The following is a 25,203-nucleotide window of genomic DNA, read 5'->3' as shown; positions in this document are numbered from 1 at the left end:
TTGTGATTGAAAATATTGAATAGATTAAAAATATTAAAAAGTGTAAAATAAGGAAAGAGAAGCTGTACCGCTCGCGTCTGGTGGCTGTACTGGGGGCAGTATTTCTTTGTCATGTTACTGCTTTGCTTACAGACTGCCGTACAGCGCTGGGCGTCCTGCAATAGCGAACGACAGCAGCGTCAAAAGAGAAATGAGAATGTAGGCAGAAAAATTACAGCCGCAGAAAAGGTAGGCATTTTGCATCCTTGCTCCTCCATATCCTGATTTTCTTCTTTCTGACTCTAGTGAATAGTGTTTTAAGCTGAATGGTTCGTTTTTCTTGAGCCAAATCTCCTGCAGCAAAGCTATTTTATGTTTTGTTCGAACCTGAACTGGCTGATCTCTTCCCTCGTGTCCATTGGCCTGATGCATTGGATGTTGTGCTGCAGGATGGCGATTTCTTCACACTCCACTGTGGTTACTTTGGCTGATTCTGATGTTGTCGTGAATTGGTTTCTGCGTTGAGTTTTCCTCTATAATGTTTTGTATGTCCCCGCCCCTATCTCGATGAGGAGTTCATCCATGTCTAGTTCAGAGTTCGCTGCTTTTATCCTGTTTACAATTTTCCTTTGAAGTTCGATCAGCCAGTTTAGCCAGCTCCTCAGCTGATCTCTGAAGTCCTGTCTTAGCTTGTGGATGAACCGTTCTAACTCAGTAGCTTTATATGTGTTACTGGCACACTTGCAATGGTCGCTAGGCGGACGCGCAAAATGCGAAGCGTTTGCTCTACCACTCCTGAATTCTGAGATATCTGTGTGCTGGTCGTTGAAGCACGTCGGGAGCGAGTGTAGTTTCCGCTGTGTTCGATTGTTGGGTGGTCTCCTAAAGAGGGGTAGGCTTCTTCTTCTTCTTCCAGGATGCTGAACTGATTTGCCAATTTCGGGAAATTTAGTTCCGCCTATGAGTATTTTATTTGTTTCCTCCTTTCTTGGATGATGTTCTGCCTTGTCTTTCGCGTTGTGGGCACGTTTGCAGTTTGGACATTTTGGCGTTTCATCCGTTTACTTTTATACAGCTATGCTGAAGATAAAATCCCGTCGCGGTACTATGCACGAATGACAAAGTGATGTCCGATCCCGCGACTTCTGATATATCAATAAAAACTCGCCGAAATAAACAAATTTGTCGCATATTTGATAACAATCTTAATTCATAGCCATGAGAATGATTTGAGTACAATTATATTCACCAATGCACCTATTCATAAGATACAAACAGTTTAAATTTAACATGCAGTTTTAGCTATATGTATTGCTAAGTGGTTGCCTCCGTTGCACAGTTCGAGCAGGCGTTTTTGTTCAATTTGTTTTATGGCGTGATGCATATGCAACTTTCAAAACAGTTATACCTTGATATTGTGTATAATGCATTCTAATATTTAAAATAGTAGTACGAATTTAATAACTCATGGCTTTGCCCATTGCCATGTTCACAATATTCAGAAAAAAAAACTCGGCATTAGGCACAACGCGCGCGGAATTAGGGCAGGTCACGATACTTGAGAGACTTTCGACGCTATTCTCGGAAACGACCCAATTGGCGATTCCACGTTGAAAACGTTCACAACTTAAGTAAAGTAAAGTGAAGTGTTGCTGATTTAATTTTGTTTTGTCTTAGTGGACACTGTGTAAACTTTTATAAGAAAATAACTTTTAAACAACATATCAGCTTATCAAAGCGAAGGAAAACTTATATCTTATAAGATAGTGAATAAACATCTTGCGAAAATGGCGTAAAACATTGTAATTTTTTTATTATCCATAGAGCTACATGTGGGCGATTCCAAACTGTAATTCGTGGAACAACACAGCATCATTTCCCGTTCCTACTAAGTCGAGCAAAACCTGTATGACATGGTGTAAATTCAGCAAAACTCTCCGGATCACAAGAGGAAGGAATAAGTTCATTGGGAATTTTCAGTGTCAGTGGGAATAAGACGAGTTGGTGGATTAAAACAGTAAAGCACAGTAACTTTTTTAACAGAATCTACTAAGTAGTCCGAAATATCAGGGTGCTTAACATTGGTATTGATTGGGTCTCGGGTTTCCAGCTGAAATTTTATTTATGAAAAGTATTTTTATAATCACCGTAACACCACGATTACATTTCGAAGAAATGTATAATCCAAATGGTTTTGAATGATTGAAACTTTGAATAATTGCAAATAAAACTAAATTTCTAACTTATTTCATTCATATTTGGTCACTGGAATTTTTTTTCCGTGAATATAATTAAGTTTTCATGAGAAACTACGACTCACTTGCGTGTGTAAAAAACAAACTGCATCACTTTGGCAGTTCAAGCTGAAACTGAATATCCATTTGAACCCCTAGGCATTGAACTCATAGAGAAACCACACCAATCCGAGTGAGCGATTCGTCGTTACCAAGAATTCAAGTGACAGGTGTAGTGAAACAATTAACATTCTCCCAGATACCAGTCCAGCACCCCTTGCTTGAACCAGCCATCATACCCAAAGCCAACAAAGTCGACAGCTAGCAGGACCGACTTGTAACCCACCACAATATATCTAAATACTGGTCGCAGTGGTTCGTCTCCAACAAAAAAAAACCAACCCAAGCGAACTTTTAAGGAGGAACACATCCACATCCACCAACCAGTCATGCCAGAGGTTCCTGTGGCTTGATGGCGAGCTAGATCGCAGCCCAGACGTCTACGCAATGAAGGTAATGACATTCGGGGCTAATTGTTCGCCGAGTTGCCCAACGATTCCAGCAACAGTTTCCGAGGATGGCTGAGGCAATTGTCAAGTAACATTATGTCGACGACATGCTGTCCAGTGAGGAGTCAGAAAAAGCGACGAAGTCTGCAAAAGATGTTCAATCTTAAACCTATCTGATGATATGGGAACGAGAAAAGTTCTCGGTATGTGGTGGTGTACTGCAACCGATACGCGTACTTTCAAAGTATCGCCTCGAATTAGAGCTGATTTAGTCCAAACACGTATAATACCAAGAACCAAGAGGCAGGTGTTGAGTACCCTTAAGATGATCTACGGCCCTCTAGGATTGATGGCACACTTCCTCATGTTCCTTAAAATACTACATCAGGAGATCTGGCGAAGTGGTGTTAACTGGGATGACCAGTTTAAATCCGAACAGGACGATAAGTGGAAAACCTGGTTGCGAGTTCTCCCACATGTGGAAAAGGTCAGGATGCCGAGGTGTTATCGAATAAAGACCGGCGTAGGAGAGCAGAAGGACGTATACTGTTTAAAATCTCTCTATTGCGAGTTGGTTCGCTCAACACTGGAATATTGTTCTGCTGTTTGGAACCCTTACTACCAGAACGGCGTCGACAGAATCGGGTAACAATGGAACTATGAAAACAATACGTTTTTATAGTTCCACTGTTACCCTCTTTCCCCTAATTAGTTTAAGCAACCACCATTGGGGCCAAGGGGTCTATTGGTGATGGTACAACAAATAAACAAATGTGATGCAACTTCATGTGTTCGTGGATGTCTCGGAAAACGGATTATCTGCGGTTGCGTATCTGCGGTTTGAAGAGAATGGTAAAGTCGAATGTGCGTTTTTCGGAGCGAAGTTCCATTGCGGTTTGTGTCGATTCCAAGACTAGAACTTCAAGCAGTGATAATTGGAGCCACTTTGGCAAACGATGTCATGGAGACACACAAGCTCAAACACAAGACCACTGAAGAGAAGCGTATACATGTGCTCCATCATTCTGCTGCAGCGTCCCCTGTTTCGGTGGGAAGAGTTCTCGAAGTGGAAAAAGCTTCTGCGTCTCGTAGCGTTCGTTAAAAGGTATCCAGCAGATCTCCTCAGGAAACTTGCAGGAAAGCCCATTGTCACCAGTCCACTGACTCAACTGGAAGTTAAGGAAGCAGAACCGTATATTCTGAAGCAAGTACAAGCTGCTGAGTTTGCTGCAGACATAGAGCGAATGAAGAAACGGAATCTTGTTCCGTGAAAAAGAGTACTACCAAAGAGAGTCTTAGTGTACAAACAAAATAGGGGTGATATTAGCTGAGGAACTTGGCGAGTTTCCCGGGTGCATGATGAACCGTCATAAGTGGCCAATGTGGTAAAAGCTACTTTGATTGGTCATAAGTGAACTAGACTTGCAAATGTGAGTAATGTTGCACTCATTTTAATATGTATTACATCATTCTGACACTATGGTGTTACCAGTTTATATGGGAATTTGCTGTGTGACCGCACTCTTTAACTCGACGAACTGAATCGAATGGTATGTGAAACTCGGTCCTTCGGGCCTTATATGAGAAAGGCAAAAATAATACAATAAAAATACCTTCGACTTGCGAATAAATCATTACACTATAATAATATTGTGTTATTTGAATTTCCTTTTTGGAGATTATTTATGATTTAGATCGGTAGATAAAAAATAGTGCCAAAAAGCCTCTTAAAATCATATGCATTGGTATGCCTGAAAGGCATAATAGTTATATAAACATTCTGTTATCTAGTCATATTGATTCCCCATTTTCTAGTCATGTTGATCTCTTCTTTAGAAGGATACCAACACAACCCAAAATGCTCCACCACCTTGCAGCAACTAAACCAACAATCCTTCAGTTTCAGTCGATTCAATAACGGAAGGTGACCGGCGTGCTCTCGGAGCGGACATTCCTGCCTCCAGTACCTATTCCGGTGCCCTGTCCTACCATTATCCGCAGCAGCCGATCCGGCGCAGCTTGCCCAATATGGCACACTCGATGCTGGTGCACGAGCCGGCAAAAATCTATCCCTATCATCTGCTGTTGATCACCAATTACCGTCTGCCGTCGGATGTGGATCGCTGCAACTTGGAGGTGAGTTAGCTTACCTGTCCACGAAGCTACACCGTGGTTAATATTTTGTTTCGTCTTTTCAGCGTCACCTTTCGGACGTAGAGTTCGATGTAATCCTTCAGTGCACCAGACCAGAATTTTATCGTATGCCCCAGTGGAGACGCAACGAAATTAAGAGACGAGCCCGTCTATTTTAAAAATCGAAACAGAACGCATCGGATCGGTATTGTGCTCTTGGCACCCGAGGACTAACAATTCACTACACAACGTACTATTTTTTTAATTTTTCTTTTCGAAGAAATAATTACCTTTAATCAGAAAAAAACTATTCATCTTTAACAGTGCTAGGAGCAGATTCAACTGACAAGGATCAATAAAAAACGTCGAGTCATCTTTCTTTTCTTATATTGTTTATCGAATTGACTATTAGTACACCATAAGGAGAAACTTAACGAGAGAAGATTAAATTATTTGGACGAGGCGAACGCGAAGAGCACATATTTATGTAACATGTAACTAAAACAAAAAAATCTTGCTTTCGCTTCAGACGCTATAATACTGTAATGGCAAACAATTGAAACAACAAACAAAACAAATAATTAAAAAAAACTATATTTTAATCCTAAGCGTATTTGATACATATGTAAGAGGATTGGAAAAACTAAAGATGGAATAAATCTAATAAGTAGAAGGGAATACAAATTGCATTTATGAATGAAAGTTTTTGGCGCTGATTTTTTTCCTTTGGTATAGATTTGTTAGTAATGATATGGTAAACTTGAGGTTAAAAAATAAGGAAGTGCAACCAAAACACATTTTGCGAAAGGCAAATGTGTTGAATGCTTTTCTAAGACTTATGTCAATACACCATAGAGGAAAAATAGTCAAAGCCAATGCTGAAAGCACACATGAAATCATGCGTAATAAGACAGACATAAAACAGCCTTGGTAGAGACAGCGTAAATTGGTAAAATTTAATCTGCTTTCGATTATTTATAATAGGAATTATTTATAAAGTCCGATTCACACATTCATATCCGTTTTGAGGTGCTGCAGGGCTGTTATGAATACGGTACATCGAGGGTGCATAATAATATTAGTAATTCGATTCTGCGCTTTATATCAATACTAGCTAACTCGTTGGAGCTCTTACAAGAAAAGCTTACATCACATCTGCAATATGTTTGACTAAAATGTTGGTTTTCCATTGTCGTTTTCCTATTCTGACGCTATACGCTTAACTATCCCATGTGCTATAAGAATTTCTAATCACATGCGACAATTATGCGTATAGCGGCAGTGTTACCGTGAGTATGATTATCTCCTTGAAATCTTTTCCAATAATGTTTGAAGCCCTCCTTCCAAAAAAATATATAGCCAAATTGAAATATGCCCTTATCGGAATTGTATACATCAGCACCTCAAAAGAGAAACATAGTTTCGTTCAAGTGCACTATACTGCCGTTCTACGCCCAATTGTCCCATGTTGCAAAACTGGCAATTGAGAAAAACGCGATTGAAGATGAAAATTGTATTAGCCATCTGGAGGGATACGGTGTAACAAATAAAGCTTTATTGTCCAAAATTACGTTCATGGCAATCGTTTTCAATATAATCAGCCCAGTTTTTTATTATAGAGATTCAATTAACGTTAGTTTTTAAGAAAAATGTTAAGTGGGACTGTTATGCCGAGAAATCGAGCGGAGACCGGAAAGTTCTACGCATATCAGTCCCATAACGATCTATGTAAATGATGCCCATAACTCATTTTTTTTACAAAAGTGTATGTCGTGAGTTTTTCTGTTACTCGGGAGATTTGTTGCTTCATCAAAATTGGAAATAGGGTAAAGTACCTATTTTTACTCTATTTAGAAGGGTACCTCACAAGATTATTAATTACTCTGCCTACACTCGATGGAGTGCATTAATTTGGCATTCACAACCTTGCTTCGTTCTTAAGAACCAATCTAATAACACAAATGGCCTAAAAACGATGAAATGCTAGTGTTTGATCGCAACTAAAGTTCCAATCGAGTGCTCCAATTGTCGCCCTACCATTTGATCCAATTTGTTGAACAAAGATAGCAAACGCTGCACTAACCAACGGCTTCAAATGGGTAGCGTGATAATAGAAACATTCCGAAAATAGGCTCATTATCCTAGATGCGTTCGCCATGTTATGCAAGCGACGATAGTAATGAAGAGCTTTACAGGATTGTTCTCACTACTGTGATTAATATTGCCACTGCCATCTCTTTTTTAATGATCCTGTATTTTTCCATCAATTTTTTCAGTGTCCGACATCTAGCGTAATGAACTTCTTAACTAAACGCTACGTAGTTATTTTTTTATTGCGCACTTTTTTGGGATTTTTGTTAGTGGGACAATTATGCGTAGAATATTAACAATGGGACAAACAGACTTGGTATTTTTTCACGAAGTCTTCGAACAAACTTTATGAATTGGATGTGTTTTCTGAAAATATACATCAAAAAGGACTGTTTGATTAAAAAAAGTGAAAATGACCAAAAAGCAACATGGGACAATTATGCGTAGAACGGCAGTATAACAAGTCAGACTTTTCAGCTTTATACGAACGAAAATGTGAATTGGAAAATTGATCTTGCAAAAACACCAAAACTAATATTCAACTAGATCAACTACTAAAAAGCAAAATCGTGAATCGATAATATAAACTTGTTTTGTACAAACTGAACGAAAAAAAAAACAACCTAGCGTCGGTGTGTGTGACTCAAACTGCTTTTGTGATGTTATACCTGGTAAGATAATTAACCTAAATTCTGAAATTGATGACTGCCATAGCGAGAAATAAAAAAAAACAACAATAAAACAAAAGCATCACAAAATGCTCGCAAACAAGTGACCACACCCTAACTTCCGCGCATCACAAATACCCAAACCGTGAGCGATGAAGATTTAGCCGTTTTTAGCAATAGCTGCCGTCGGAAAGGGAATGAACATAATATTCAGATGTTACGAAACATTAATAAAATATTTCAGGACAACTGTTAAATGCAGAACCAATCTTTAATGATATTTTTCACTATGTAATAGCATTAGATTGTAGAAGCGTTCGCATAATGTCTGAACAGAATTCATTTGTTTGTTTGCCACCTTAATCTAATGGTATTCTGAGAAGATACCCCGCTGTCTTTACTCACAAAAACAAAACGAAAAAAAAAACTTGCAGAGAAAAGTACGTACTCCGCAATCTGGGCAGCGAACTAGCGCATAGAGTCGGAAAAGCTCGACAACATTTAACTGCATACGGTAAACACACACACACACAATTAGGAGCCTTTCGCGGCATATTTTTGTGTTGAAAATACATAGAGCTATTTATTGGAAATTAGATATTGTTTTTATCGTCCCAATTAAAGAAACATTGAAAAGAAATCCCTAATGTGTGAGTTGGCTAGTCACGATTTATTGTTATCACCTTGTTCACGCGATTGAACTTCCGTCTAATCTTATTTACACATTTTTTGTTTTATCACATCAAAAGAATAGCTGTGGCGTCACAGAGAAACTCATTTGTGTTTTACATTTCTGTACAGTATATATTTCAAGTGATTTTATTTGAAACCATGGTTATTCAAACTTGGGTTATTATTTCTCGCTTTGTGCTCGAGGTGATTTTACCCGTAGAAATAAACCTGCAGACTCGGCCTGTGTGAAAAACGAAAGCCGCCAGACAATAGCTGGTAGGGGTTTACTAAAGAGCTTTACAATAGTTTCGCAGAGATTCTTGGACCGACGAGCCGACGAAAGCGTGTTTACTGACAGCTGTTGCTACAGACGACCTACAATCCTACGAGCAACAATTTCTCAAATTCAATACACCCTACCCAAGTGATCAACTCGACGGCAAAACTAATGTCGATAAACACAATGCCATCCGGTACAAGGAATACCCAAATAGTGTGGCCGTTTTTTTCGGGGCTTTCTTCTATGTCAAACTATTTGAAGTTATGGACAAGGCAGCGAGATTTAAAAGTGCAATATTTGGCAGTATCCAATATAACTAAGGTTCGGCCAGATTAACTGAGGGTGACTGAATGATCTAGAGCCGGTAAACAAGTTTGCTTGCTACAAGCTCTTTATGCAAGATTATTGTGTAAACGTGCCCGCGTTGTAATTGACGGTGTGATCACCGATGCAGTTTTGGAAGACGAAGATCTAAAGTATATAGTCGGGTCAATTAAACATCCATGCATCAGTTAGTGAAAATTGTAAGCAATTGCTGCGGAGCACAAAACAACTTATTCTCGATCGCTCTCGTCTCGGGTGACTATCGTCCGGTCTGCATTGCCAAATGTGGTGTAACATTAATCAATGCATCGGATCATGGCGACCTTTCCAAATGGGGATTATTCTGAACAACATGAACGTGCGGTTCATCTATCGTTTCACTCAACGTCTTTAACGGCGTTACCGGTCCAATTCTTCGGCTGTAATCCGTATTATTTCTTCTAAAGGAAAACAATTATCTATATACTTAAATCTTTCCACATGAACCTCTTCCTCTCTCCTTATGAACAAGCATGAAGGGTTTCGTACCCTCTCCCCTCACCTTAATTTCTTTTTAAGCGAGGTCCGGAGGGGTATGTTTCTTATGCCATTCAACTCAGTTCGTCGAGTTCGGCAAATATCTGTGTATATGCGTATTTTTTATTACTTGGTATAGCTTTTACGCCGACCCAGTACACGGTCAGTAGTAAGAACATACTACCGATTTCGTCCATCGTGTGCCAGAGTGAGGAACTCTAAAAACAGAGAAGATAACTCTGAACCCTACTCCTCTTAACTCCACCAAGGCGTCCGACATTTCCCTGATCCCCCGGATTCCATTTGAAATTACTATTTCGGGGGGAGGCGCGCTAATGCACTTCTCATGATTCCAGGTCTAGCTGGTCGTACTAGATTTCGCTGGTCTCATAACCGCCTGCACGGCATAATATTCTGCATGCCCTCCTCTCTACGTTGACCAGTGGGATGCCGTGGTCGATCTAAGGATTCTGGTTGGAGGGTGGCTTTCGGTTCACTGGTGCCCCGACGACCCTATACTGATGGTTTGTCGTATTCGGTGCTACTTGGTGTAGTCCCCGACTGTGAAGCTAGCCTACCTCGGCAAAGATTTCCCTGACGAAAGTATGTCTCCCGCAACCGTTGACGGACGCGTTATCCTTCCTTCGATGCTGTCCGGCAGAATGCCGAGGTCCGGGTGGAGGATTGCGTCCGGTTCACTGGTGCCCCGACGATTCGCTACGGATTACTCGGAATAGTCCCCGACGGTGGATCTTTCCTACTCCGACGAAAAGTTCTCCGGCAGTGGAAGATCTTCCGAAACCGATGCTACCCGGGCAGATGCCGAGGTCGGTCCTGTGATTCTGGGTGGAGGTCCTGCGATTCTGGGTGGAGGCGCCCCGATGACCATTCGCCGGTGCTATTTCCCGATCTACTCGAGCTAGTCCCCTGCGGCGGACCTGCTCTACTCCGACGGAGAGATTTCCCGACGTTAAAATTTCTCTCGAAACCGTTATCTCGATGCTAGTCGGTTAGGTGCCGAGGTCAGTCCTGCGATTCCAGGGGGAGGATGACTTCCGGTTCTCAGGTGCCCCGATGACCTACCGTCGACGATGCGTACGCTCAGTCTATTCCCCGGCGGTGGATCGAGCCCGGTGTTCTACTTTATCTCTCTTCCTCAGACTGACTTGTCAATTGCCATGGTCGGTCCGGCGATTCCAGTTGGAGTTTAACTTCTGGTTCATCGGTGCCTCGACGACCCGAGGCTTTGAACTGCTACGTTGCTGGTCGTTGCTCCTCTCGCCAGCTTCGTTGCAACGCTGACATGATCTGAACCACTGTTCTGTTCACCGCGTCCCATTTTTCTTTGTCCGCACACATTCTTTCGACAATATTGGCCATGTTAACGTCCTCACCGACAGTGTTTCTCATTTTGTTTCGCTCATGCTTGAATCGCGGACATTGGAGGACCACGTGCTCAGGCGTTTTCTCTGCATCTCCGCACGCGATGCAGAACAACGAACTCGCGTGGCCGAACCTGTTCAGCTACTTTTTGAAACAACCATGACCAGACAAGAACTGCGTTTACGGACTCCTCTCGTGCCTCGATTCCTATAACACTCGCTATCTTCTTCGAGTAGAAGGTTTATGGAAATCGTTCCAGCTATCACGTAGGCTGCCTCTGACGAGATAGTTCGGTACGCGCTAGACACCCGCATGGCCATCAACCTGAACGTGCTGTTCAACCGAGATGTGTTCCTCTTCGTCTGCAGTGCCGTCACCCATGCAGGTCCTGCGTATCTGAGCACCAATGTGGAGACACTCGCCAGTAGTCACTTTTTACTGCTGCTGATTGCCGAGTTGTGGGGCATGATCCGAGATAGTGCCGAGATCACTTTTACGGTCCTCCCGCATGCGTGGTCGATGTGGCTATTGAAGCCAGTCATCTAACATCACTCCCAGTTGTCTAACTTCCCGCTTTGAGTTGATGATACACTCTCCGACCGAAATTCTTGCCCACTGCACTGCTTTTCGGTTGCTTATCAGAACCATCTCGGATTTGTGGTGAGGTGTGGTGAGGTTTTGTGGGATCTCCAGGGGGCTTGCCTGGCTTCGGCAATAGTACTAGCTTTTGTCGCTTTCAGATGTTGGGGAATTCACCATCGTCGATGCACTTTTGCAACGCGGTCCTAAACATATCCGGGTTCGATAGGATTGCTATTTTCAGAGACACGTTGGGGATACCGTCTGGTCCCGGAGCGTGTATGCGTGTGTGTGTATGTATGTATGTTTGTATGTGATCAAAAACCAAATGCACATCGGTTACTCAAAGATGGCCGAACCGACTTTATCCAACTTAGTCTCAAATGAAAGGTATAGCATTACCACAGGCTGCTATTGAATTTCATTCTATTCCGGTTCCGGAGTTAGAGACCGAAGATTGCGGTCACGCTTGAAATTCCCATATAAACCGGAATCTACATGTTATATAAAAGATGTAAAACTTCATAAAATGTATTCTAAATTGCTTAGATTTATAGCTTCAGCCCACTGATGCCAAATCAAACCAACATTGACCATTTTGGACACCTCCGGGGGAATCGGAAGCTACGGGAAAGTGGCAAAGTTCTTGAATTGAATTCACATCTGCCTCTTAGAAATGTCTGACTCGATTTTCTCAAACTTAGTCTCGAATGAAAGCTACATCCCTATTAACAGCTATTAACTTCCATTGAAATCAGAGTTCTGGTTCCTGTGTTACGGGTTGAAGGATGCGGTCACATGCGAAATAACCATATAAACCGGTTTAATCATTATATCTAAATTATACCAAACTAATTAAATGGAGTTTTAAATTGCTTGAAATTGTTTGTCCAGATCACTAATTGCAAATCAAAGTCTCCATGACTACATTGAGAGCCGTTGAGGATTCCGGAAGATTCGAGGAAATGGCGAAGTTTTGAAATTAGATTCATACCTGTTTCTCAAATATTGCTGACTCGATTCTCACAATCTTTTTTTTTTTTTTTTTCATACGTTTATTTGACACGGCATTTGCAATAGCTTTTTACGCCAGTTTCTTTTTTTACATAGCACGTTACAAAAATCCTTAAGACTAATTTTAACTATACTAGTACTTTGTCTAAAACTAACACTGAAATCACTTTATTGTTTGCTTTTTTCCTTACATTGTTGTATTTCATACTGATCTAGTATTTTCGGGTGTATTTATTTACTTTTTTTCTGTTATTGTCTAAATTTAAAAACTAAATATTCTAGGTTCCTTTAATTGGTGAATGATTAGCCTTGGATGAGAGTATGAGGAGATGAATTTAATTAAATTTTGACAGACGCTGTTTTTAGAAAATGATAGATAAGTTCCATGTATAGAGGATCGCGATACGCCAGGATGTCTCTAACAGGAACATGGATTGGTCTTCCTCGGACTTGTAAAGAATCTACTAATTGTGATCTGGCTTCACGATATTCAGTGCAGGACCAAACAACATGCTCAATGTCATGGTAACCTTCTCCACAAGCACAATGATTACCCTCAGCGAGCCCAATACGACGGAGATGCGCATCTAAAGTATAATGATTGGACATGAGCCTAGACATCACACGGATGAAGTCCCGACTTACATCCAATCCTTTGAACCATGCCTTCGTTGATACTTTAGGGGTAATTGAGTGTAGCCATCGTCCCATATCTCCATTGTCCCAAGATGTTTGCCAACTAACAAGTGTCCTCTGTCGAGAAGCGCTATAAAATTCATTGTAAGCGATGGGTCTTTCATATATTTCACCATCTAGTGCACCAATCTTGGCTAAATTATCAGCTTTCTCATTGCCCGCAATAGAGCAATGGGCGGGGAGCCACACTAGGGTAAATTTATAACATTTTCTTGTCAGGTTACTCAGAGATTCTCGTATCTTCCCCAAAAAGAATGGATCGTGATTATCAATCCTCTTTGAGCGTAGAGCTGCAATTGTGCTGAGACTATCAGTGAGGATAAAGTAATGGTTCGGGGGTAAAGTATTAATTATTTGCAAACTATAGTGAACTGCTGCTAGTTCCGCTATATAAACAGAGGCGGGTTCTGCAAGTTTGAGAGAAATTGAAAAATTATTGTTGAAAATACCGAAACCAGTGGCCTCACTGATTCGTGACCCATCAGTGTAAAACATTTTAAGGCAGTCTATGTGTTGATATTTACTTGTGAATATTTTAGGGATCTCCCGCGAGCGTAGATGATCCGGAATTCCACGAATCTCTGCTTGCATGGACGTGTCGAAGAATAAAGTGGATTCAGGAATATCTAGTATATTGACGTATGTGGGAACATACCTAGCAGGCGTTATTTCTTGTGACATGTGATTGAAATACACTGTCATGAATCTGGTTTGGGGTTGAAGCTCGACAAGTCTTTCAAAATTTTCAATTACCAGTGGGTTCATAACCTCACATCGAATAAGTAAACGAGAAGAAAGATCCCAGAATCGGTCTTTTAAAGGAAGAACTCCCGCTAGTACTTCAAGACTCATCGTATGGGTCGACTGCATGCAACCTAAGGCAATTCGTAAACAGCGATACTGTATCCGTTCCAGTTTAATAATGTGAGTGTTCGCAGCTGAACGGAAACAGATGCACCCATATTCCATTACTGAAAGTATTGTTGTTTGATACAATCTTATCATGTCACTTGGATGAGAACCCCACCATGATCCAGTTATTGTTCGCAGAAAATTTATCCTTTGTTGGCATTTCGTTATTAGATACCTAATGTGGCCTCCCCATGTGCCTCAGGCACGTAGCCAGAGGGGGGGCTAGGGGGCTAAAGCCCCCCCCGAAATTTTTCAAAAATAAATTTAAAAAACCGGTGACTTTTAACAAAACTTGTTGCTTATTTGGTTTGAACAAATTATTGAGAAAAAGTTAAAGAAGGCTATTTCTAACCACCGAAGGCAATGGTCACGAAATTCAGGGTGCTTTATGCTTTTGCTCGAGCCAGTGCGAAGCGAACAACAAAAAAGTAACTTTTATATTGTGTGCCTTGTCTGAAGAATACAAGAGACTGTTACTTTAATTGTAGCTGTAATAATCTGTCGAGATTAGTGATTAGCAGAAGCAAGAATTGGTGCTCCAGTCAAATGCGGTGATTATAAAATTATTGATCATTCGCATCCTGAAGGTGTAAATAGAGATTAGACTTTCGGAAACCGGCTCTATCCAGTTCTACCATGGCAGGCATTTAGCGCTCAACAAATTAGTGCAGATGAAACCATTCATTTCGCACAACTTAAAGCACAAGGTTGTGTGTGACAATGCTATAATTAAGATCCTTCTGTATATGGACTATGAGAAAATGAATGTTCCGCTACAAGATCGGATACCGCTTACTCGCAGATTAATGTCATATTTGGGAGAAATGGAATCTATTTGGAAGGGCAATTATTGAGGGCGAAAAGCAAGGAAGATATTCGCGAACATAAAGGCAGCAACTACGATGATAACACGGAAATGTACAATAGCGAGATAGAAATGAACTACTCCCCCCCAAGACATAGTTGGTGAGGAAAAAAATATTTCCTCGCCTCGTAAACAGGTTTCCACGTGCAATGGCTAAGCGCTTGCGCGAGATCTGTAGGACAACCACATAAACTCGTTATATTATTTTTATTGTTTACATAAGGAAATATATAAAAGACCCACGACCCAGTTTGTTATTTTTAAATGATAAGTTTTTGAATTGCACACAATTTTGAATTTCTGTATTAGGTCAGTGCACACTGTACACTCTGTTCTCTGTACACTACTCTGCGCTACACAAAAAGTATTTCAATTTATCTGAGAACGATTGAGACGAGAATAGAATTTTCATTTCGCGTCATTTTAACGCAATACCATTTTTATTGACGCTTCATTTCATTGTTACGAGTAATTCGTTCCGTACTAATACACTGTTAATCCGTAAATCCGTGATATCTTCGACAAACGTGCAAAAAACATTCTTTTAAAAGTGGACCGGGCAAAAAGTGGTAAAATAATAGGCAATCACGAAGAGGGACTAAAATGTTGGAACTGATTGAATCTATAAGTCAATAAGTTGGGATAACAGTTTCGATTTCATGTCTTAAGTATGTGACAGTCTTTCGTTCCGTTTTTGCTCGTCATGGAATAAAATGAGAGAGATAATCTTAAATAAGAGAGCAAAGAGAGGAAAAAATCAACCAATCTAAATCGACTCAAGATCACTCTTCTATCTTTACTATATACTCAACACGAGTTCTTTCCGAATTGCGCTCTGATCTTCTCATTTCGTCTTCGTTGCGTTAGGTGCAACAACTTTAATTGAAACTTTTTCCCAAATAGTGATAAAACAAACATGTAATCAGACAAACATTACAACTTTCTTCAAGAAATCATACATCTCTTCCAATCTTGATGATTGAAAAAAATCAAGAGCTAATTATTTTTATTAACAAACAAACCTATTACTAAACAGATTAGTGTTCATATTTGTTTAATGAATTGGCAAAGAGTTTTGCAAAAGTTTTACAGGAAACGGATAATTTGCTGTAATTTAAAACAGACAACTCTAAAAGAAAGCCTCGGCAAATTAGGTGCAAGTGCGATGTGTTCTCTTCCATGTGTCGGAAGCAAGTGATGCTGAAATTATTATCTATGTTTATAGTCTCTAGTTATTTTGGTGGTGTCATCAATGTTATATTTACCAAATTTTATGTAAATTAGAAGCATTGAGTAATCAGTGCTAAGTAATTTTCTTTCGATTTGTGAATAGATTCTGAGCAGTTTCGCTCAGTAGTTTAAATTCTGGGTAGTTTCCATTAGTAGATTAAATCATTGAAATATATATTTGACATTGTCCAAAACCCCACGAATTCCGAAATAAAACCTTCAAATAAATAAATAAAACCAAAATGTTCAAATATAATATTTACTTAATCTAGGTAATCTTCTCAAGTTACAACGGTTTTGCAAGATTGTCAAAAGTCAATAGAGCTAAGGCATTCTTGCTTTGTAGTGAAATCAGTAGTTTTTGCACTCACTTTACATTTTGACTTTTACTATAGTTTTAGGGATCTAGGAAAATCAGTCTACGATATTTTTAATTCATAAGTACAATGATATAAAAAGTACCTAAAAAGAATCAACTTAAATAGATAAAAAGATAGTTATTCTGAGTTGCCTGATAATGTTGTCGAAGATAGTCTTTAACCCATTACTTATGAGAGTCAAATGAAAAAAACATGTGTTTTTTCAGGATTGTTTTGATTACGACATGATCAGTATCATTTAAATTGAAAATTTCATAAAGTCGAGTTAACGCAAACTTCGGATGAAGTCAAAGAGCTAGTAATAGTAGAAAGAAACCTGATCATGAAAATAGGAGTTGAACCTATTTTCTGCATCTACAAATCGCCTGCCTTATCAGAAGATTTGAAGCAAATTTCGACATTCACTTTGTTCGGACATTCTTTGCAACGGTAAACTTTGATTTCACACTGATATATTCCTATTCATGGGGACAACCTTGACGTTGGTTTCGTTCTTCTGATTAGCAAATGCGTGTAAAGTTTCATGAGATGGGTTTTTTGATATTTTTCTACTCATTCCAATTTAGCGTCTTCTACAAATTGTAAAGGTGTATCGAATGTGTAGCATTTTCAAGCAGCGTAGCATTTTCAAGCAGCCCTTAATACTTTGAGCTCTTGACTATTCATTTTTGTAACTAGAGAAATTTCTAACTTGTAAATCAAAAATAATCAAATTTAATTCGTCGATGCACTATAGCCTTTCTTGTAACAAGCAACATATTATTAGAGTTTTTAGTGTCTATTGTCTTATTTTTGGAATTGTTTTCACTAAGAACTTTTCATAATTACGTTCAGTTTCCAGTGATTGTTTCAAGTCATCAGAATTAATACATTTATGCAATAATTTTTAAGCCCCTCCCGAAACAAAATCCTGGCTACGGGCCTGATGTGCCTTTAGAATCGAACCAAATTCCAAGGTATTTAAAAGTCAGGACTTGGGCTATCGTTCTACCAACCAACTGAAGCTGAAGCTGAGCTGGATCACGCTTCCTTGAAAAAACAACCAACTCTGTTTTCTCCGTAGAGAAATCGATGCCTAACTTCAAAGCCCAACTTGATAAATTATCCAAACTATCTTGCAGTGGTTGTTGTAAATTTAAGGCTTTTGGTCCTGTAACAGAAACCACGCCATCATCTGCAAGTTGTCTTAGAGTGCATGGGCTGACAATACAATTATCAATATCATTCACGTAAAAATTGTAGAGAAGGGGGCTTAAACAAGAACCTTGTGGGAGGCCCATGTAACTTATTCTGAATGTTGCCAAATCGCCATATGAAAAATGCATGTGCTTTTCTGACAATAAGTTGTATAAATAATTATTTAATATTGGTGAAAGACCACATTGATGTAGTTTCTCTGAGAGAACATCAATGGAAACAGAGTCAAATGCTCCTTTTATGTCTAAGAACACAGACGCCATTTGTTCTTTTTTTGCATAAGCTAGTTGGATTTCTGACGAAAGTAGCGCCAGACAATCATTCGTTCCCTTTCCCCTCCGAAAACCAAACTGGGTATCTGATAGCAAGCCGTTCGCCTCAACCCAATTGTCGAGACGTCGTAGGATAATTTTTTCCAACAATTTCCTGATGCAGGATAACATTGCAATCGGTCGATACGAGTTATGATCGGAGGCTGGTTTTCCCGGTTTTGGAATAGCGATAACTCTCACTTGTCTCCAGTCGTGCGGGACAATGTTCTGCTCAAGAAGCTTATTGAATAAATTCAACAAGCGTCTTTTTGCTAGGTCAGGCAGATTCTTCACCAAGTTGAATTTAATTCTGTCTAGTCCCGGAGCATTATTGTTGCATGAGAGGAGTGCAATTGAGAATTCCATCATTGTCAAAGGCGAATCTATGAAATCGTTACTTGTGGGAGCATCGCGAGTGATTTTCTGCGCAGGAGCAGAATCGGGACAAATTTTCTTGGCAAAATTAAATATCCAACGATTCGAAAAATCTTCGCTTTCATTAGTCACGTTTCGATTCCTCATTCTTCTGGCTGTGTTCCAAAGAGTACTCATTGATGTTTCTCTTGACAAGCCATTAACGAAGTGTCTCCAATAACTAGATTTTTTGGCACGACGTATACTGTCAAATTTGTTTTGCAAAATGAAATAATTTTCAAAGTTCTCACGTATACCCCCTTTCTGTTTCATAATTTCTTTGTAGGCAACTTGTTTAGCTTCATATGCATCAGAGCACTCTTTGTCCCACCAAGGATTAGGGGGCCGTCTATTTATTGTCATTCCAGGATTGCATTTCGTTTGGGCTTGTTCTGCTGCTTCAATAATTAAACCCGCTAGGAATTCATATTCTTCGGTAGGGGGTAGCTCTTCTGTCGAAGCAAGAGAAGTGGAAATTAATGTTTCGTATGTTTTCCAATCAATATTTCGTGTTAAGTCATAAGGAACATTGATTGAATTCGTAAGGCCTAATTCACTGTTAATTGAAACAACGATTGGCAAATGATCGCTACCGTGAGGATCAGGTACAACCTTCCACGTGCAGTCTAACCGAAGTGATGTCGAGCACAGAGATAGATCTAATGCACTTGGACGTGCAGGAGGTCTGGGGATGCGTGTTGTTTCGCCAGTATTTAAAACTGTCATATTAAATTCGTCACAAACATTGTAAATCAAAGAGGATCGATTATCATTGTAGAGGGAACCCCACAATACTCCGTGCGAGTTGAAGTCTCCCAGTATCAGACGCGGAGCAGCCATGGATTCCACTACCTCAAAAATTTGACGTTGTCCAATTTGAACTTTGGGAGGTATATATATAGAAGCGATAGACATGTCTTTGCCTTTAATGTTCGTTTGGACAGCTACAGCCTCAATGCCCGCAAACAAGGGGATGTTAATTCTATAGAAAGAATAGCACTTTTTAATTCCTAGAAGCACTCCTCCATACGGGGTGTCTCGGTCTAGGCGAATAATGTTGAAATCATTTAAGTTGAAATTAATGTTTGAGGTAAGCCATGTTTCACATAGAGCAAAAGCATCGCATTTTAAATTATGCAGTAAAATTTTTAAGGAATCAATTTTAGGTATGATACTTCTGCAATTCCACTGTAAAACAGTGATGGAATCTTTCATTGGAGGAGGTGAATTACCCATTGAAAGATACAATCGCTGCAAGGATGGGCCATTGAGCAATCAGCTGCTCTAAAAATGTTCTAATTGTTGGGAGGAAAGCTGAAAGTATACTCTTTAGTGGTTCAGAAATATTGAATGCTTTAAAAATCCAATCAACAATTTCAGAAAATTTCAATAATCCTACCCCTGGCTGAGGCTCAGAGGAAGTCGAAATTTTATTATTACCAGTAATGGTGTTCTGTTTGGATTGTACGTTCTCAAAACCGGGCGGAATTGATTTCGGTTTTGAATCGGAATTTTTCGGTTTTGGGCGCAGTTTATCTATTGGTGGAGAAATTTTAAGGCCCTTGCTTGGCAGCTTGGGAAAAGAAGACTGTTTTCTTTTTCTGGAATTTCCGGGTAAAACAAATGATGTACCTTCGCACGCTCCGTCAGAGTCAGACTGTTCCGAAAATAGAGATGTGTAAGTGTTTTCTAAGAAGATGGGTTTAGGGGTAGCATTTTTCAACATTTCTGCATAGGAGCGCTTAGACCTCTCCTTCAAGGATCGTTTAATTTTATCCTCACGCAATTTATAAATGGGGCATGCAGGGACCTCATGTGAGTTTTCTCCGCACATTAAACATTTTTCTGAATTTTCATTACATGTATCCTCTTGATGAGAACCCAAGCTGTTTGCAATTAAGGCAATTCATTACACGAGGGATAAAAAGGCGAACAGGGAGACGAATCTTATCGATAATGACATAGTTGGGCAGCGCAGACCCAGCGAAAGTCACTCGAAATGAGTCAGACAGTCGATAAACTTTTTTATCTCCTTCGTGTGATACTGAATGCAATTGCTTGCATTCAAGTATTTTTACGTCTTTAAGTATGGTGTCTTTGAAACGACCAACCCCATGCTTAACTAAGTCATCAACAGTCAAACTCGATTCTGTGATGACCCCATCAATTTCAATTTCCTTTGAAGGAATATACGCTCTATACTCACGCGTAAAAAGCTCGCAAGAAGCAATTGCATTGGCTTGTTTGAAACTACCAACGACAATGCGTATTTTATCTTTATTGACTTTGACGATCTCTTTTACATCCGAGAATCGCGAAGTCAAATCTTTAGAAATTTGAATAATATTTAGCGCCTTTACTTTACGCCTAATAAATACAATCCATGGTCCCGTTGACGACTCTGGGTAAATTTTAATTCTAGTCGGATTTACATTTTCAGCATAAGGCTTAGGGGGAGGGTCTGTTACTCGTTCTCCCATCTCTTCATCCATTTTACCTAGCAAGAAAAACTATCACAAGAAGGAATGAAAAATATACCTGTTATACCTGTAGAACACACCTCATGTGTTACGTTTTAAACTCGGTGCCCGTTGTTTGACAATGTGACACCTGCTGTTCTTCTTCGTCGCGTTGCTTCTTCAGTAGAGAAATAGTCCTACCTGCAACACTTCAAAACTCTCTCCGATTAAGCTGCTCGTCGGTATCACCACCACTAGCGCGCTCTCTCCGTTTCCACCACCTCGGTAGACAAATGTGGCTACCTGTGGCTTGCTGCGAAAATCCCACTGTCGATGCGGCACTTTTCAGTGCCACTTGTTTTCCTTATTCGTCGTACCACTTCTGCGGTAGACAAATAGAGCAAATGGGTCTACCTGTGACGCTTCCCTCTCGTCGATTAGAATTGCCCGACGACACCAATACACTATATTTTTTTCTGTGGGTACAGGCACGATCACTGTCGATCTCTGCCACCGCGGTAGGCAAATTTGTCTACCCGCGGTTTGCTGTCAAAACACCACTTGTCGAGGATGCCGTTGACCACGCCTCCGACGTATCAACTGTCGACTCACACTTAACAAACTGATCTCTCTCTCTCTCCCACAATAACGCATACAGCGTCTCGCACTCCGTCACTCTCTCGAGAACAAATCCTTCCACCTGGAGGCACAACCGTCTCGGTCGGTTGAAAAACTGTTATGATTCTCACAATCTTAGTCTTAAAAGAACGGTATAGTATTCGCATTGATTGCTACTGTATTCCATTCGAACGATGTATTGGTTCCGGAGTAGTGAGTAAACGAATCCGATCACACGTGAATTTCTCATATAAACTTTTTTGCCTTTCTCCTATAGAAAGGTTATGCAATCACTTTGAAAACCGATTCTTCAACCGAGGCCCGGGCTTAAACTGTTATACCATTCGGCTGACTTCGTCGAGTTCGGCAAGTGTGTGTGTCACAGGTTGCTATTGAAATTAATTCTGATCCAACGCTAAAGAAGTCGATTGATAAGTCGACATTAAATGAAGTTTCCCAGTAAAGTTCAACTGGAAAGGAACTGGAATTCTGGTCCGGCTCCAGTGTCACAGCCGATTCTAACTATGAGCCGGAATACGAGCTGGAACCAGCCAGAATTCCAGTTCATTTCCGGCTGAGCTTAACTGGGTTACTGTGAGCCGCGTTTATCAACATTCCTATTAAGCTATTAAGGTCTAAAGAACTTTCGGTGAGCGTCTACACGAATTGAACGCTTGATAGTATGCGTTAGAAAAAATGCGTTGAACTTTGTCACCGGTTTATCCATATAAAGCATTTATTAAACTCTAAAAGAAGAAAATCAGTCGATTTATTAGATTATCACGATTTAAATCATGCAAAATAGTTGGTGAAAAAACAATTGACCGGGTGGAATGGTGCTTTTGAAAAAGTTACGGTGATTTTTCGTCACATCACCACACTATCCCGGGGCACGCAGCACAACTGCGTAGTGAAAAAACCACAGCCACTTTTTCAAAAGCACCATCCCGCCCGGTCAATTGTTTTTCCACCAACTATTTTGCATAATTTGTATCCTGATAATCCAAAAAATCAACTGATTTTCGTCTTTTAGAGTTTAATAAGTGCTTTATAAGGAATAATCGACGGTAAAGTTGTATACAATTTTTCCTACCCATACTACCAAGCGTTCAATTCTTACACATGCTCAAAGAAAGTAACTTGAGCCTTAAGCAATGTTGGTAAGCACGGCTCACAGTAAAAGTCAATTTTATGTCGACATGGTCAGTGTGCACAGCCTAATAGATTACGTAGTGGGCTTTTCTGTGGCCAGAGGTTTTGTTTCCCTAAGTGTTCGAATCGGAAGATCCGAAGTGAAGCTCGGCCTTTTCTCTCTTTTCATCGTGCGCCAAAGAATCAGCATGCTCGTTCGGATCTCTATGTTTATTTCCAGGGTCACGGACGCCATGTTTAATTTTACATGTATAAAACTAATACACTCAAAAGTGACAAATGTTCCCACCTTTCTTTCCCCTCATGTTGGTTTTCGGGTCCATGCGGAAACGAAGTCGCGCATTTGGCGATTCTACGTTGAAACCGCTCGCAGATAGCGCAGGAAGGAAAGTGTTACTGATTTGATTCTGTGCTGTCATAGTGCATATATTTTCTGTAAACATTGGTAAAAAACGACTTTTAAACACCAAATTACCGATCAAATTGTTGATAATTGTTTATGAAAATGAAGGAAAACCATCATTTTATAAGATGATGAGTAAACATCTTGCGAAAAGAGTGTAAAACATAGTGGTTTCTAATATTATTCGTAGAGCTATATGCGCGCTGTTTCGAAATGTAATTTGTTGAGCACCGTAGCCGCCGCAACAGCATTTCCCGTTCATCCTAAGTTAAGCTAAACCTTCATGAGATGGTGTAAATTCATGAAACTCTCCAGATCAGGCGAGGAAAGAATATATCCGGCTAATAGGAAAGTATCAGCTTTGTATCATGCACAGCCGTTCCTTCTCTCCGATAGTCTTCACTGAATCTCCTACGTAGTTCAAAATATGAAGGAGTTCGACATTGGTACTGATTGGGTCTCGGTTTCGAGTTGGAACTTTATTTATGGAACGATTTTTTATAACCACAATAATACCCCGATTACATTTCGAAGAAATATATGAGTGAAATAGTTGCAAATGGCTGTAATTTCAGAATAATTGCAAATAAAACTAAATTTATTACTCGTTTCATTCATATTTTGGCAGTGGTAAGCTTTTTCCGAGAAGATAATGAAGATTTTGTTGTAAGCTACGACTCACTTACGGGTGAAAAAAGCAAACTGTATCACTTTGCCAGTTCATGAGCTGAATCATAGGTGTCGCATGACTAATTTTGGCTTTGCCGCAAATCGCCAATAGGAAAGTGTCAGCTTTGTATCATGCACAGCCGATCCTTCTCTCCGATAGCCTTCACTGAATCTCCTACGTAGTTCAAAATATGAAGGAGTTTGACATTGGTACTGATTGGGTCTCGGTTTCGAGTTGGAACTTTATTTATGGAACGATTTTTTATAACCACAATAATACCCCGATTACATTTCGAAGAAATATATGAGTGAAATAGTTGCAAATGGCTGTAATTTCAGAATAATTGCAAATAAAACTAAATTTATTACTCGTTTCATTCATATTTTGGCAGTGGTAAGCTTTTTCCGAGAAGATAATGAAGATTTTGTTGTAAGCTACGACTCACTTACGGGTGAAAAAAAGCAAACTGTATCACTTTGCCAGTTCATGAGCTGAATCATAGGTATCGCACGACTAATTTTGGCTTTGCCGCAAATCGCCATTTGGCTATGTGTCAAAATCGCTTCACTGGTGCCATGCTCGGTGAGATGGCGAATTTCTCATAATTTAAATCGACCGTTTTTGCTATGGGCTATGTAAATTCATCTCAAGTTACATCTGTTTGTCTGTGCGTATATGTTTAATTCAATAAATAGGAGGAACTGGACCAATTCGGACCTAGTAATTTTTCTAAGTCGACTTTTTCTGATCTTTCACCGTATTGTGCATTAACGGTTCTGCGCAAAAGTACATGAAAAGTCCGAATTACCCCAACCCAATTCCAATTCAGACCACCCATTTATTATCGTTTTTTTTGCAATAGGAATGAATTCCTATTTTAGCGTAAGTTATTCCTTGTTTGATTTTCACTAAATTTCGAATAGTGAAATGAAAAATTCTCTTTGAAATATAAAGCTTTGTAGTAAATGTACAATAAAAAGTGAGAGCTCAGGTCAAATTACCCAAAAGCAGGTTTTGAGCTATACGAGTAATTAATGAAATAGTGAGGCAACCTCACTAATAGGCTCAAAGTAAGCCCTTTACCTTATCAAAGTTTGCTTATTTTAGTGTGGAAATTTTGAAACAGTTTAGACGTGGTACCATAAAAATCACAATAAGTTGCGAAAGGAGAAACTTGCTCATAGTGACAATTGGTTTCGAAAATATTGAAGAAAAGTAAAAAACGTGTCACACTTACATCGCGCCATCTTGTAAATGGCACGAGTACGAAAAAAATGTGAGACAACCACAATCACACCACTAGATGGATAGATATATATTAAATCTATGTATAAAAATCGGTCGACACGACCGAAATTAAGGCTGTCCTTTACCATCTACATGCCTTTTGAAATTATTGAAAATATAAACAATTTTTGATTACAGGACTATTTTGTTGTGCTGTTATCGTCGCAATGTGGTATAAAAGAGATTTTTCTAGCATTGTTCCGTTCAGTAATCATCAATGTGTTCAA

At 39.8% G+C, this 25,203-nt stretch overlaps 1 protein-coding gene across 4 annotated transcripts in view; it reads left to right on the top strand.

Annotated features, from left to right (window-relative positions):
* Window positions 1-8,210, top strand: part of LOC131693664 (actin-binding LIM protein 2) — a 61,433-nt gene extending 53,223 nt beyond the window's left edge. For all 4 annotated transcript variants that reach the window (XM_058981695.1, XM_058981697.1, XM_058981696.1 and 1 more), the window contains 2 exons: window positions 4,623-4,858; window positions 4,921-8,210. In XM_058981695.1, coding sequence (XP_058837678.1) covers window positions 4,623-4,858; window positions 4,921-5,034 — 350 coding nt within the window. In that variant the 3' untranslated portion in view covers window positions 5,035-8,210. The remainder of the gene's footprint in view (window positions 1-4,622; window positions 4,859-4,920) is intronic.
* Window positions 8,211-25,203: the final 16,993 nt, after the last annotated feature.

The sequence above is a fragment of the Topomyia yanbarensis genome, chromosome 3 (genome assembly GCF_030247195.1).
Source record: "Topomyia yanbarensis strain Yona2022 chromosome 3, ASM3024719v1, whole genome shotgun sequence".
In the NCBI taxonomy this organism is placed as follows: Eukaryota; Metazoa; Arthropoda; class Insecta; order Diptera; family Culicidae; genus Topomyia; species Topomyia yanbarensis.
This window is presented reverse-complemented; position numbering and strand designations above follow the sequence as displayed.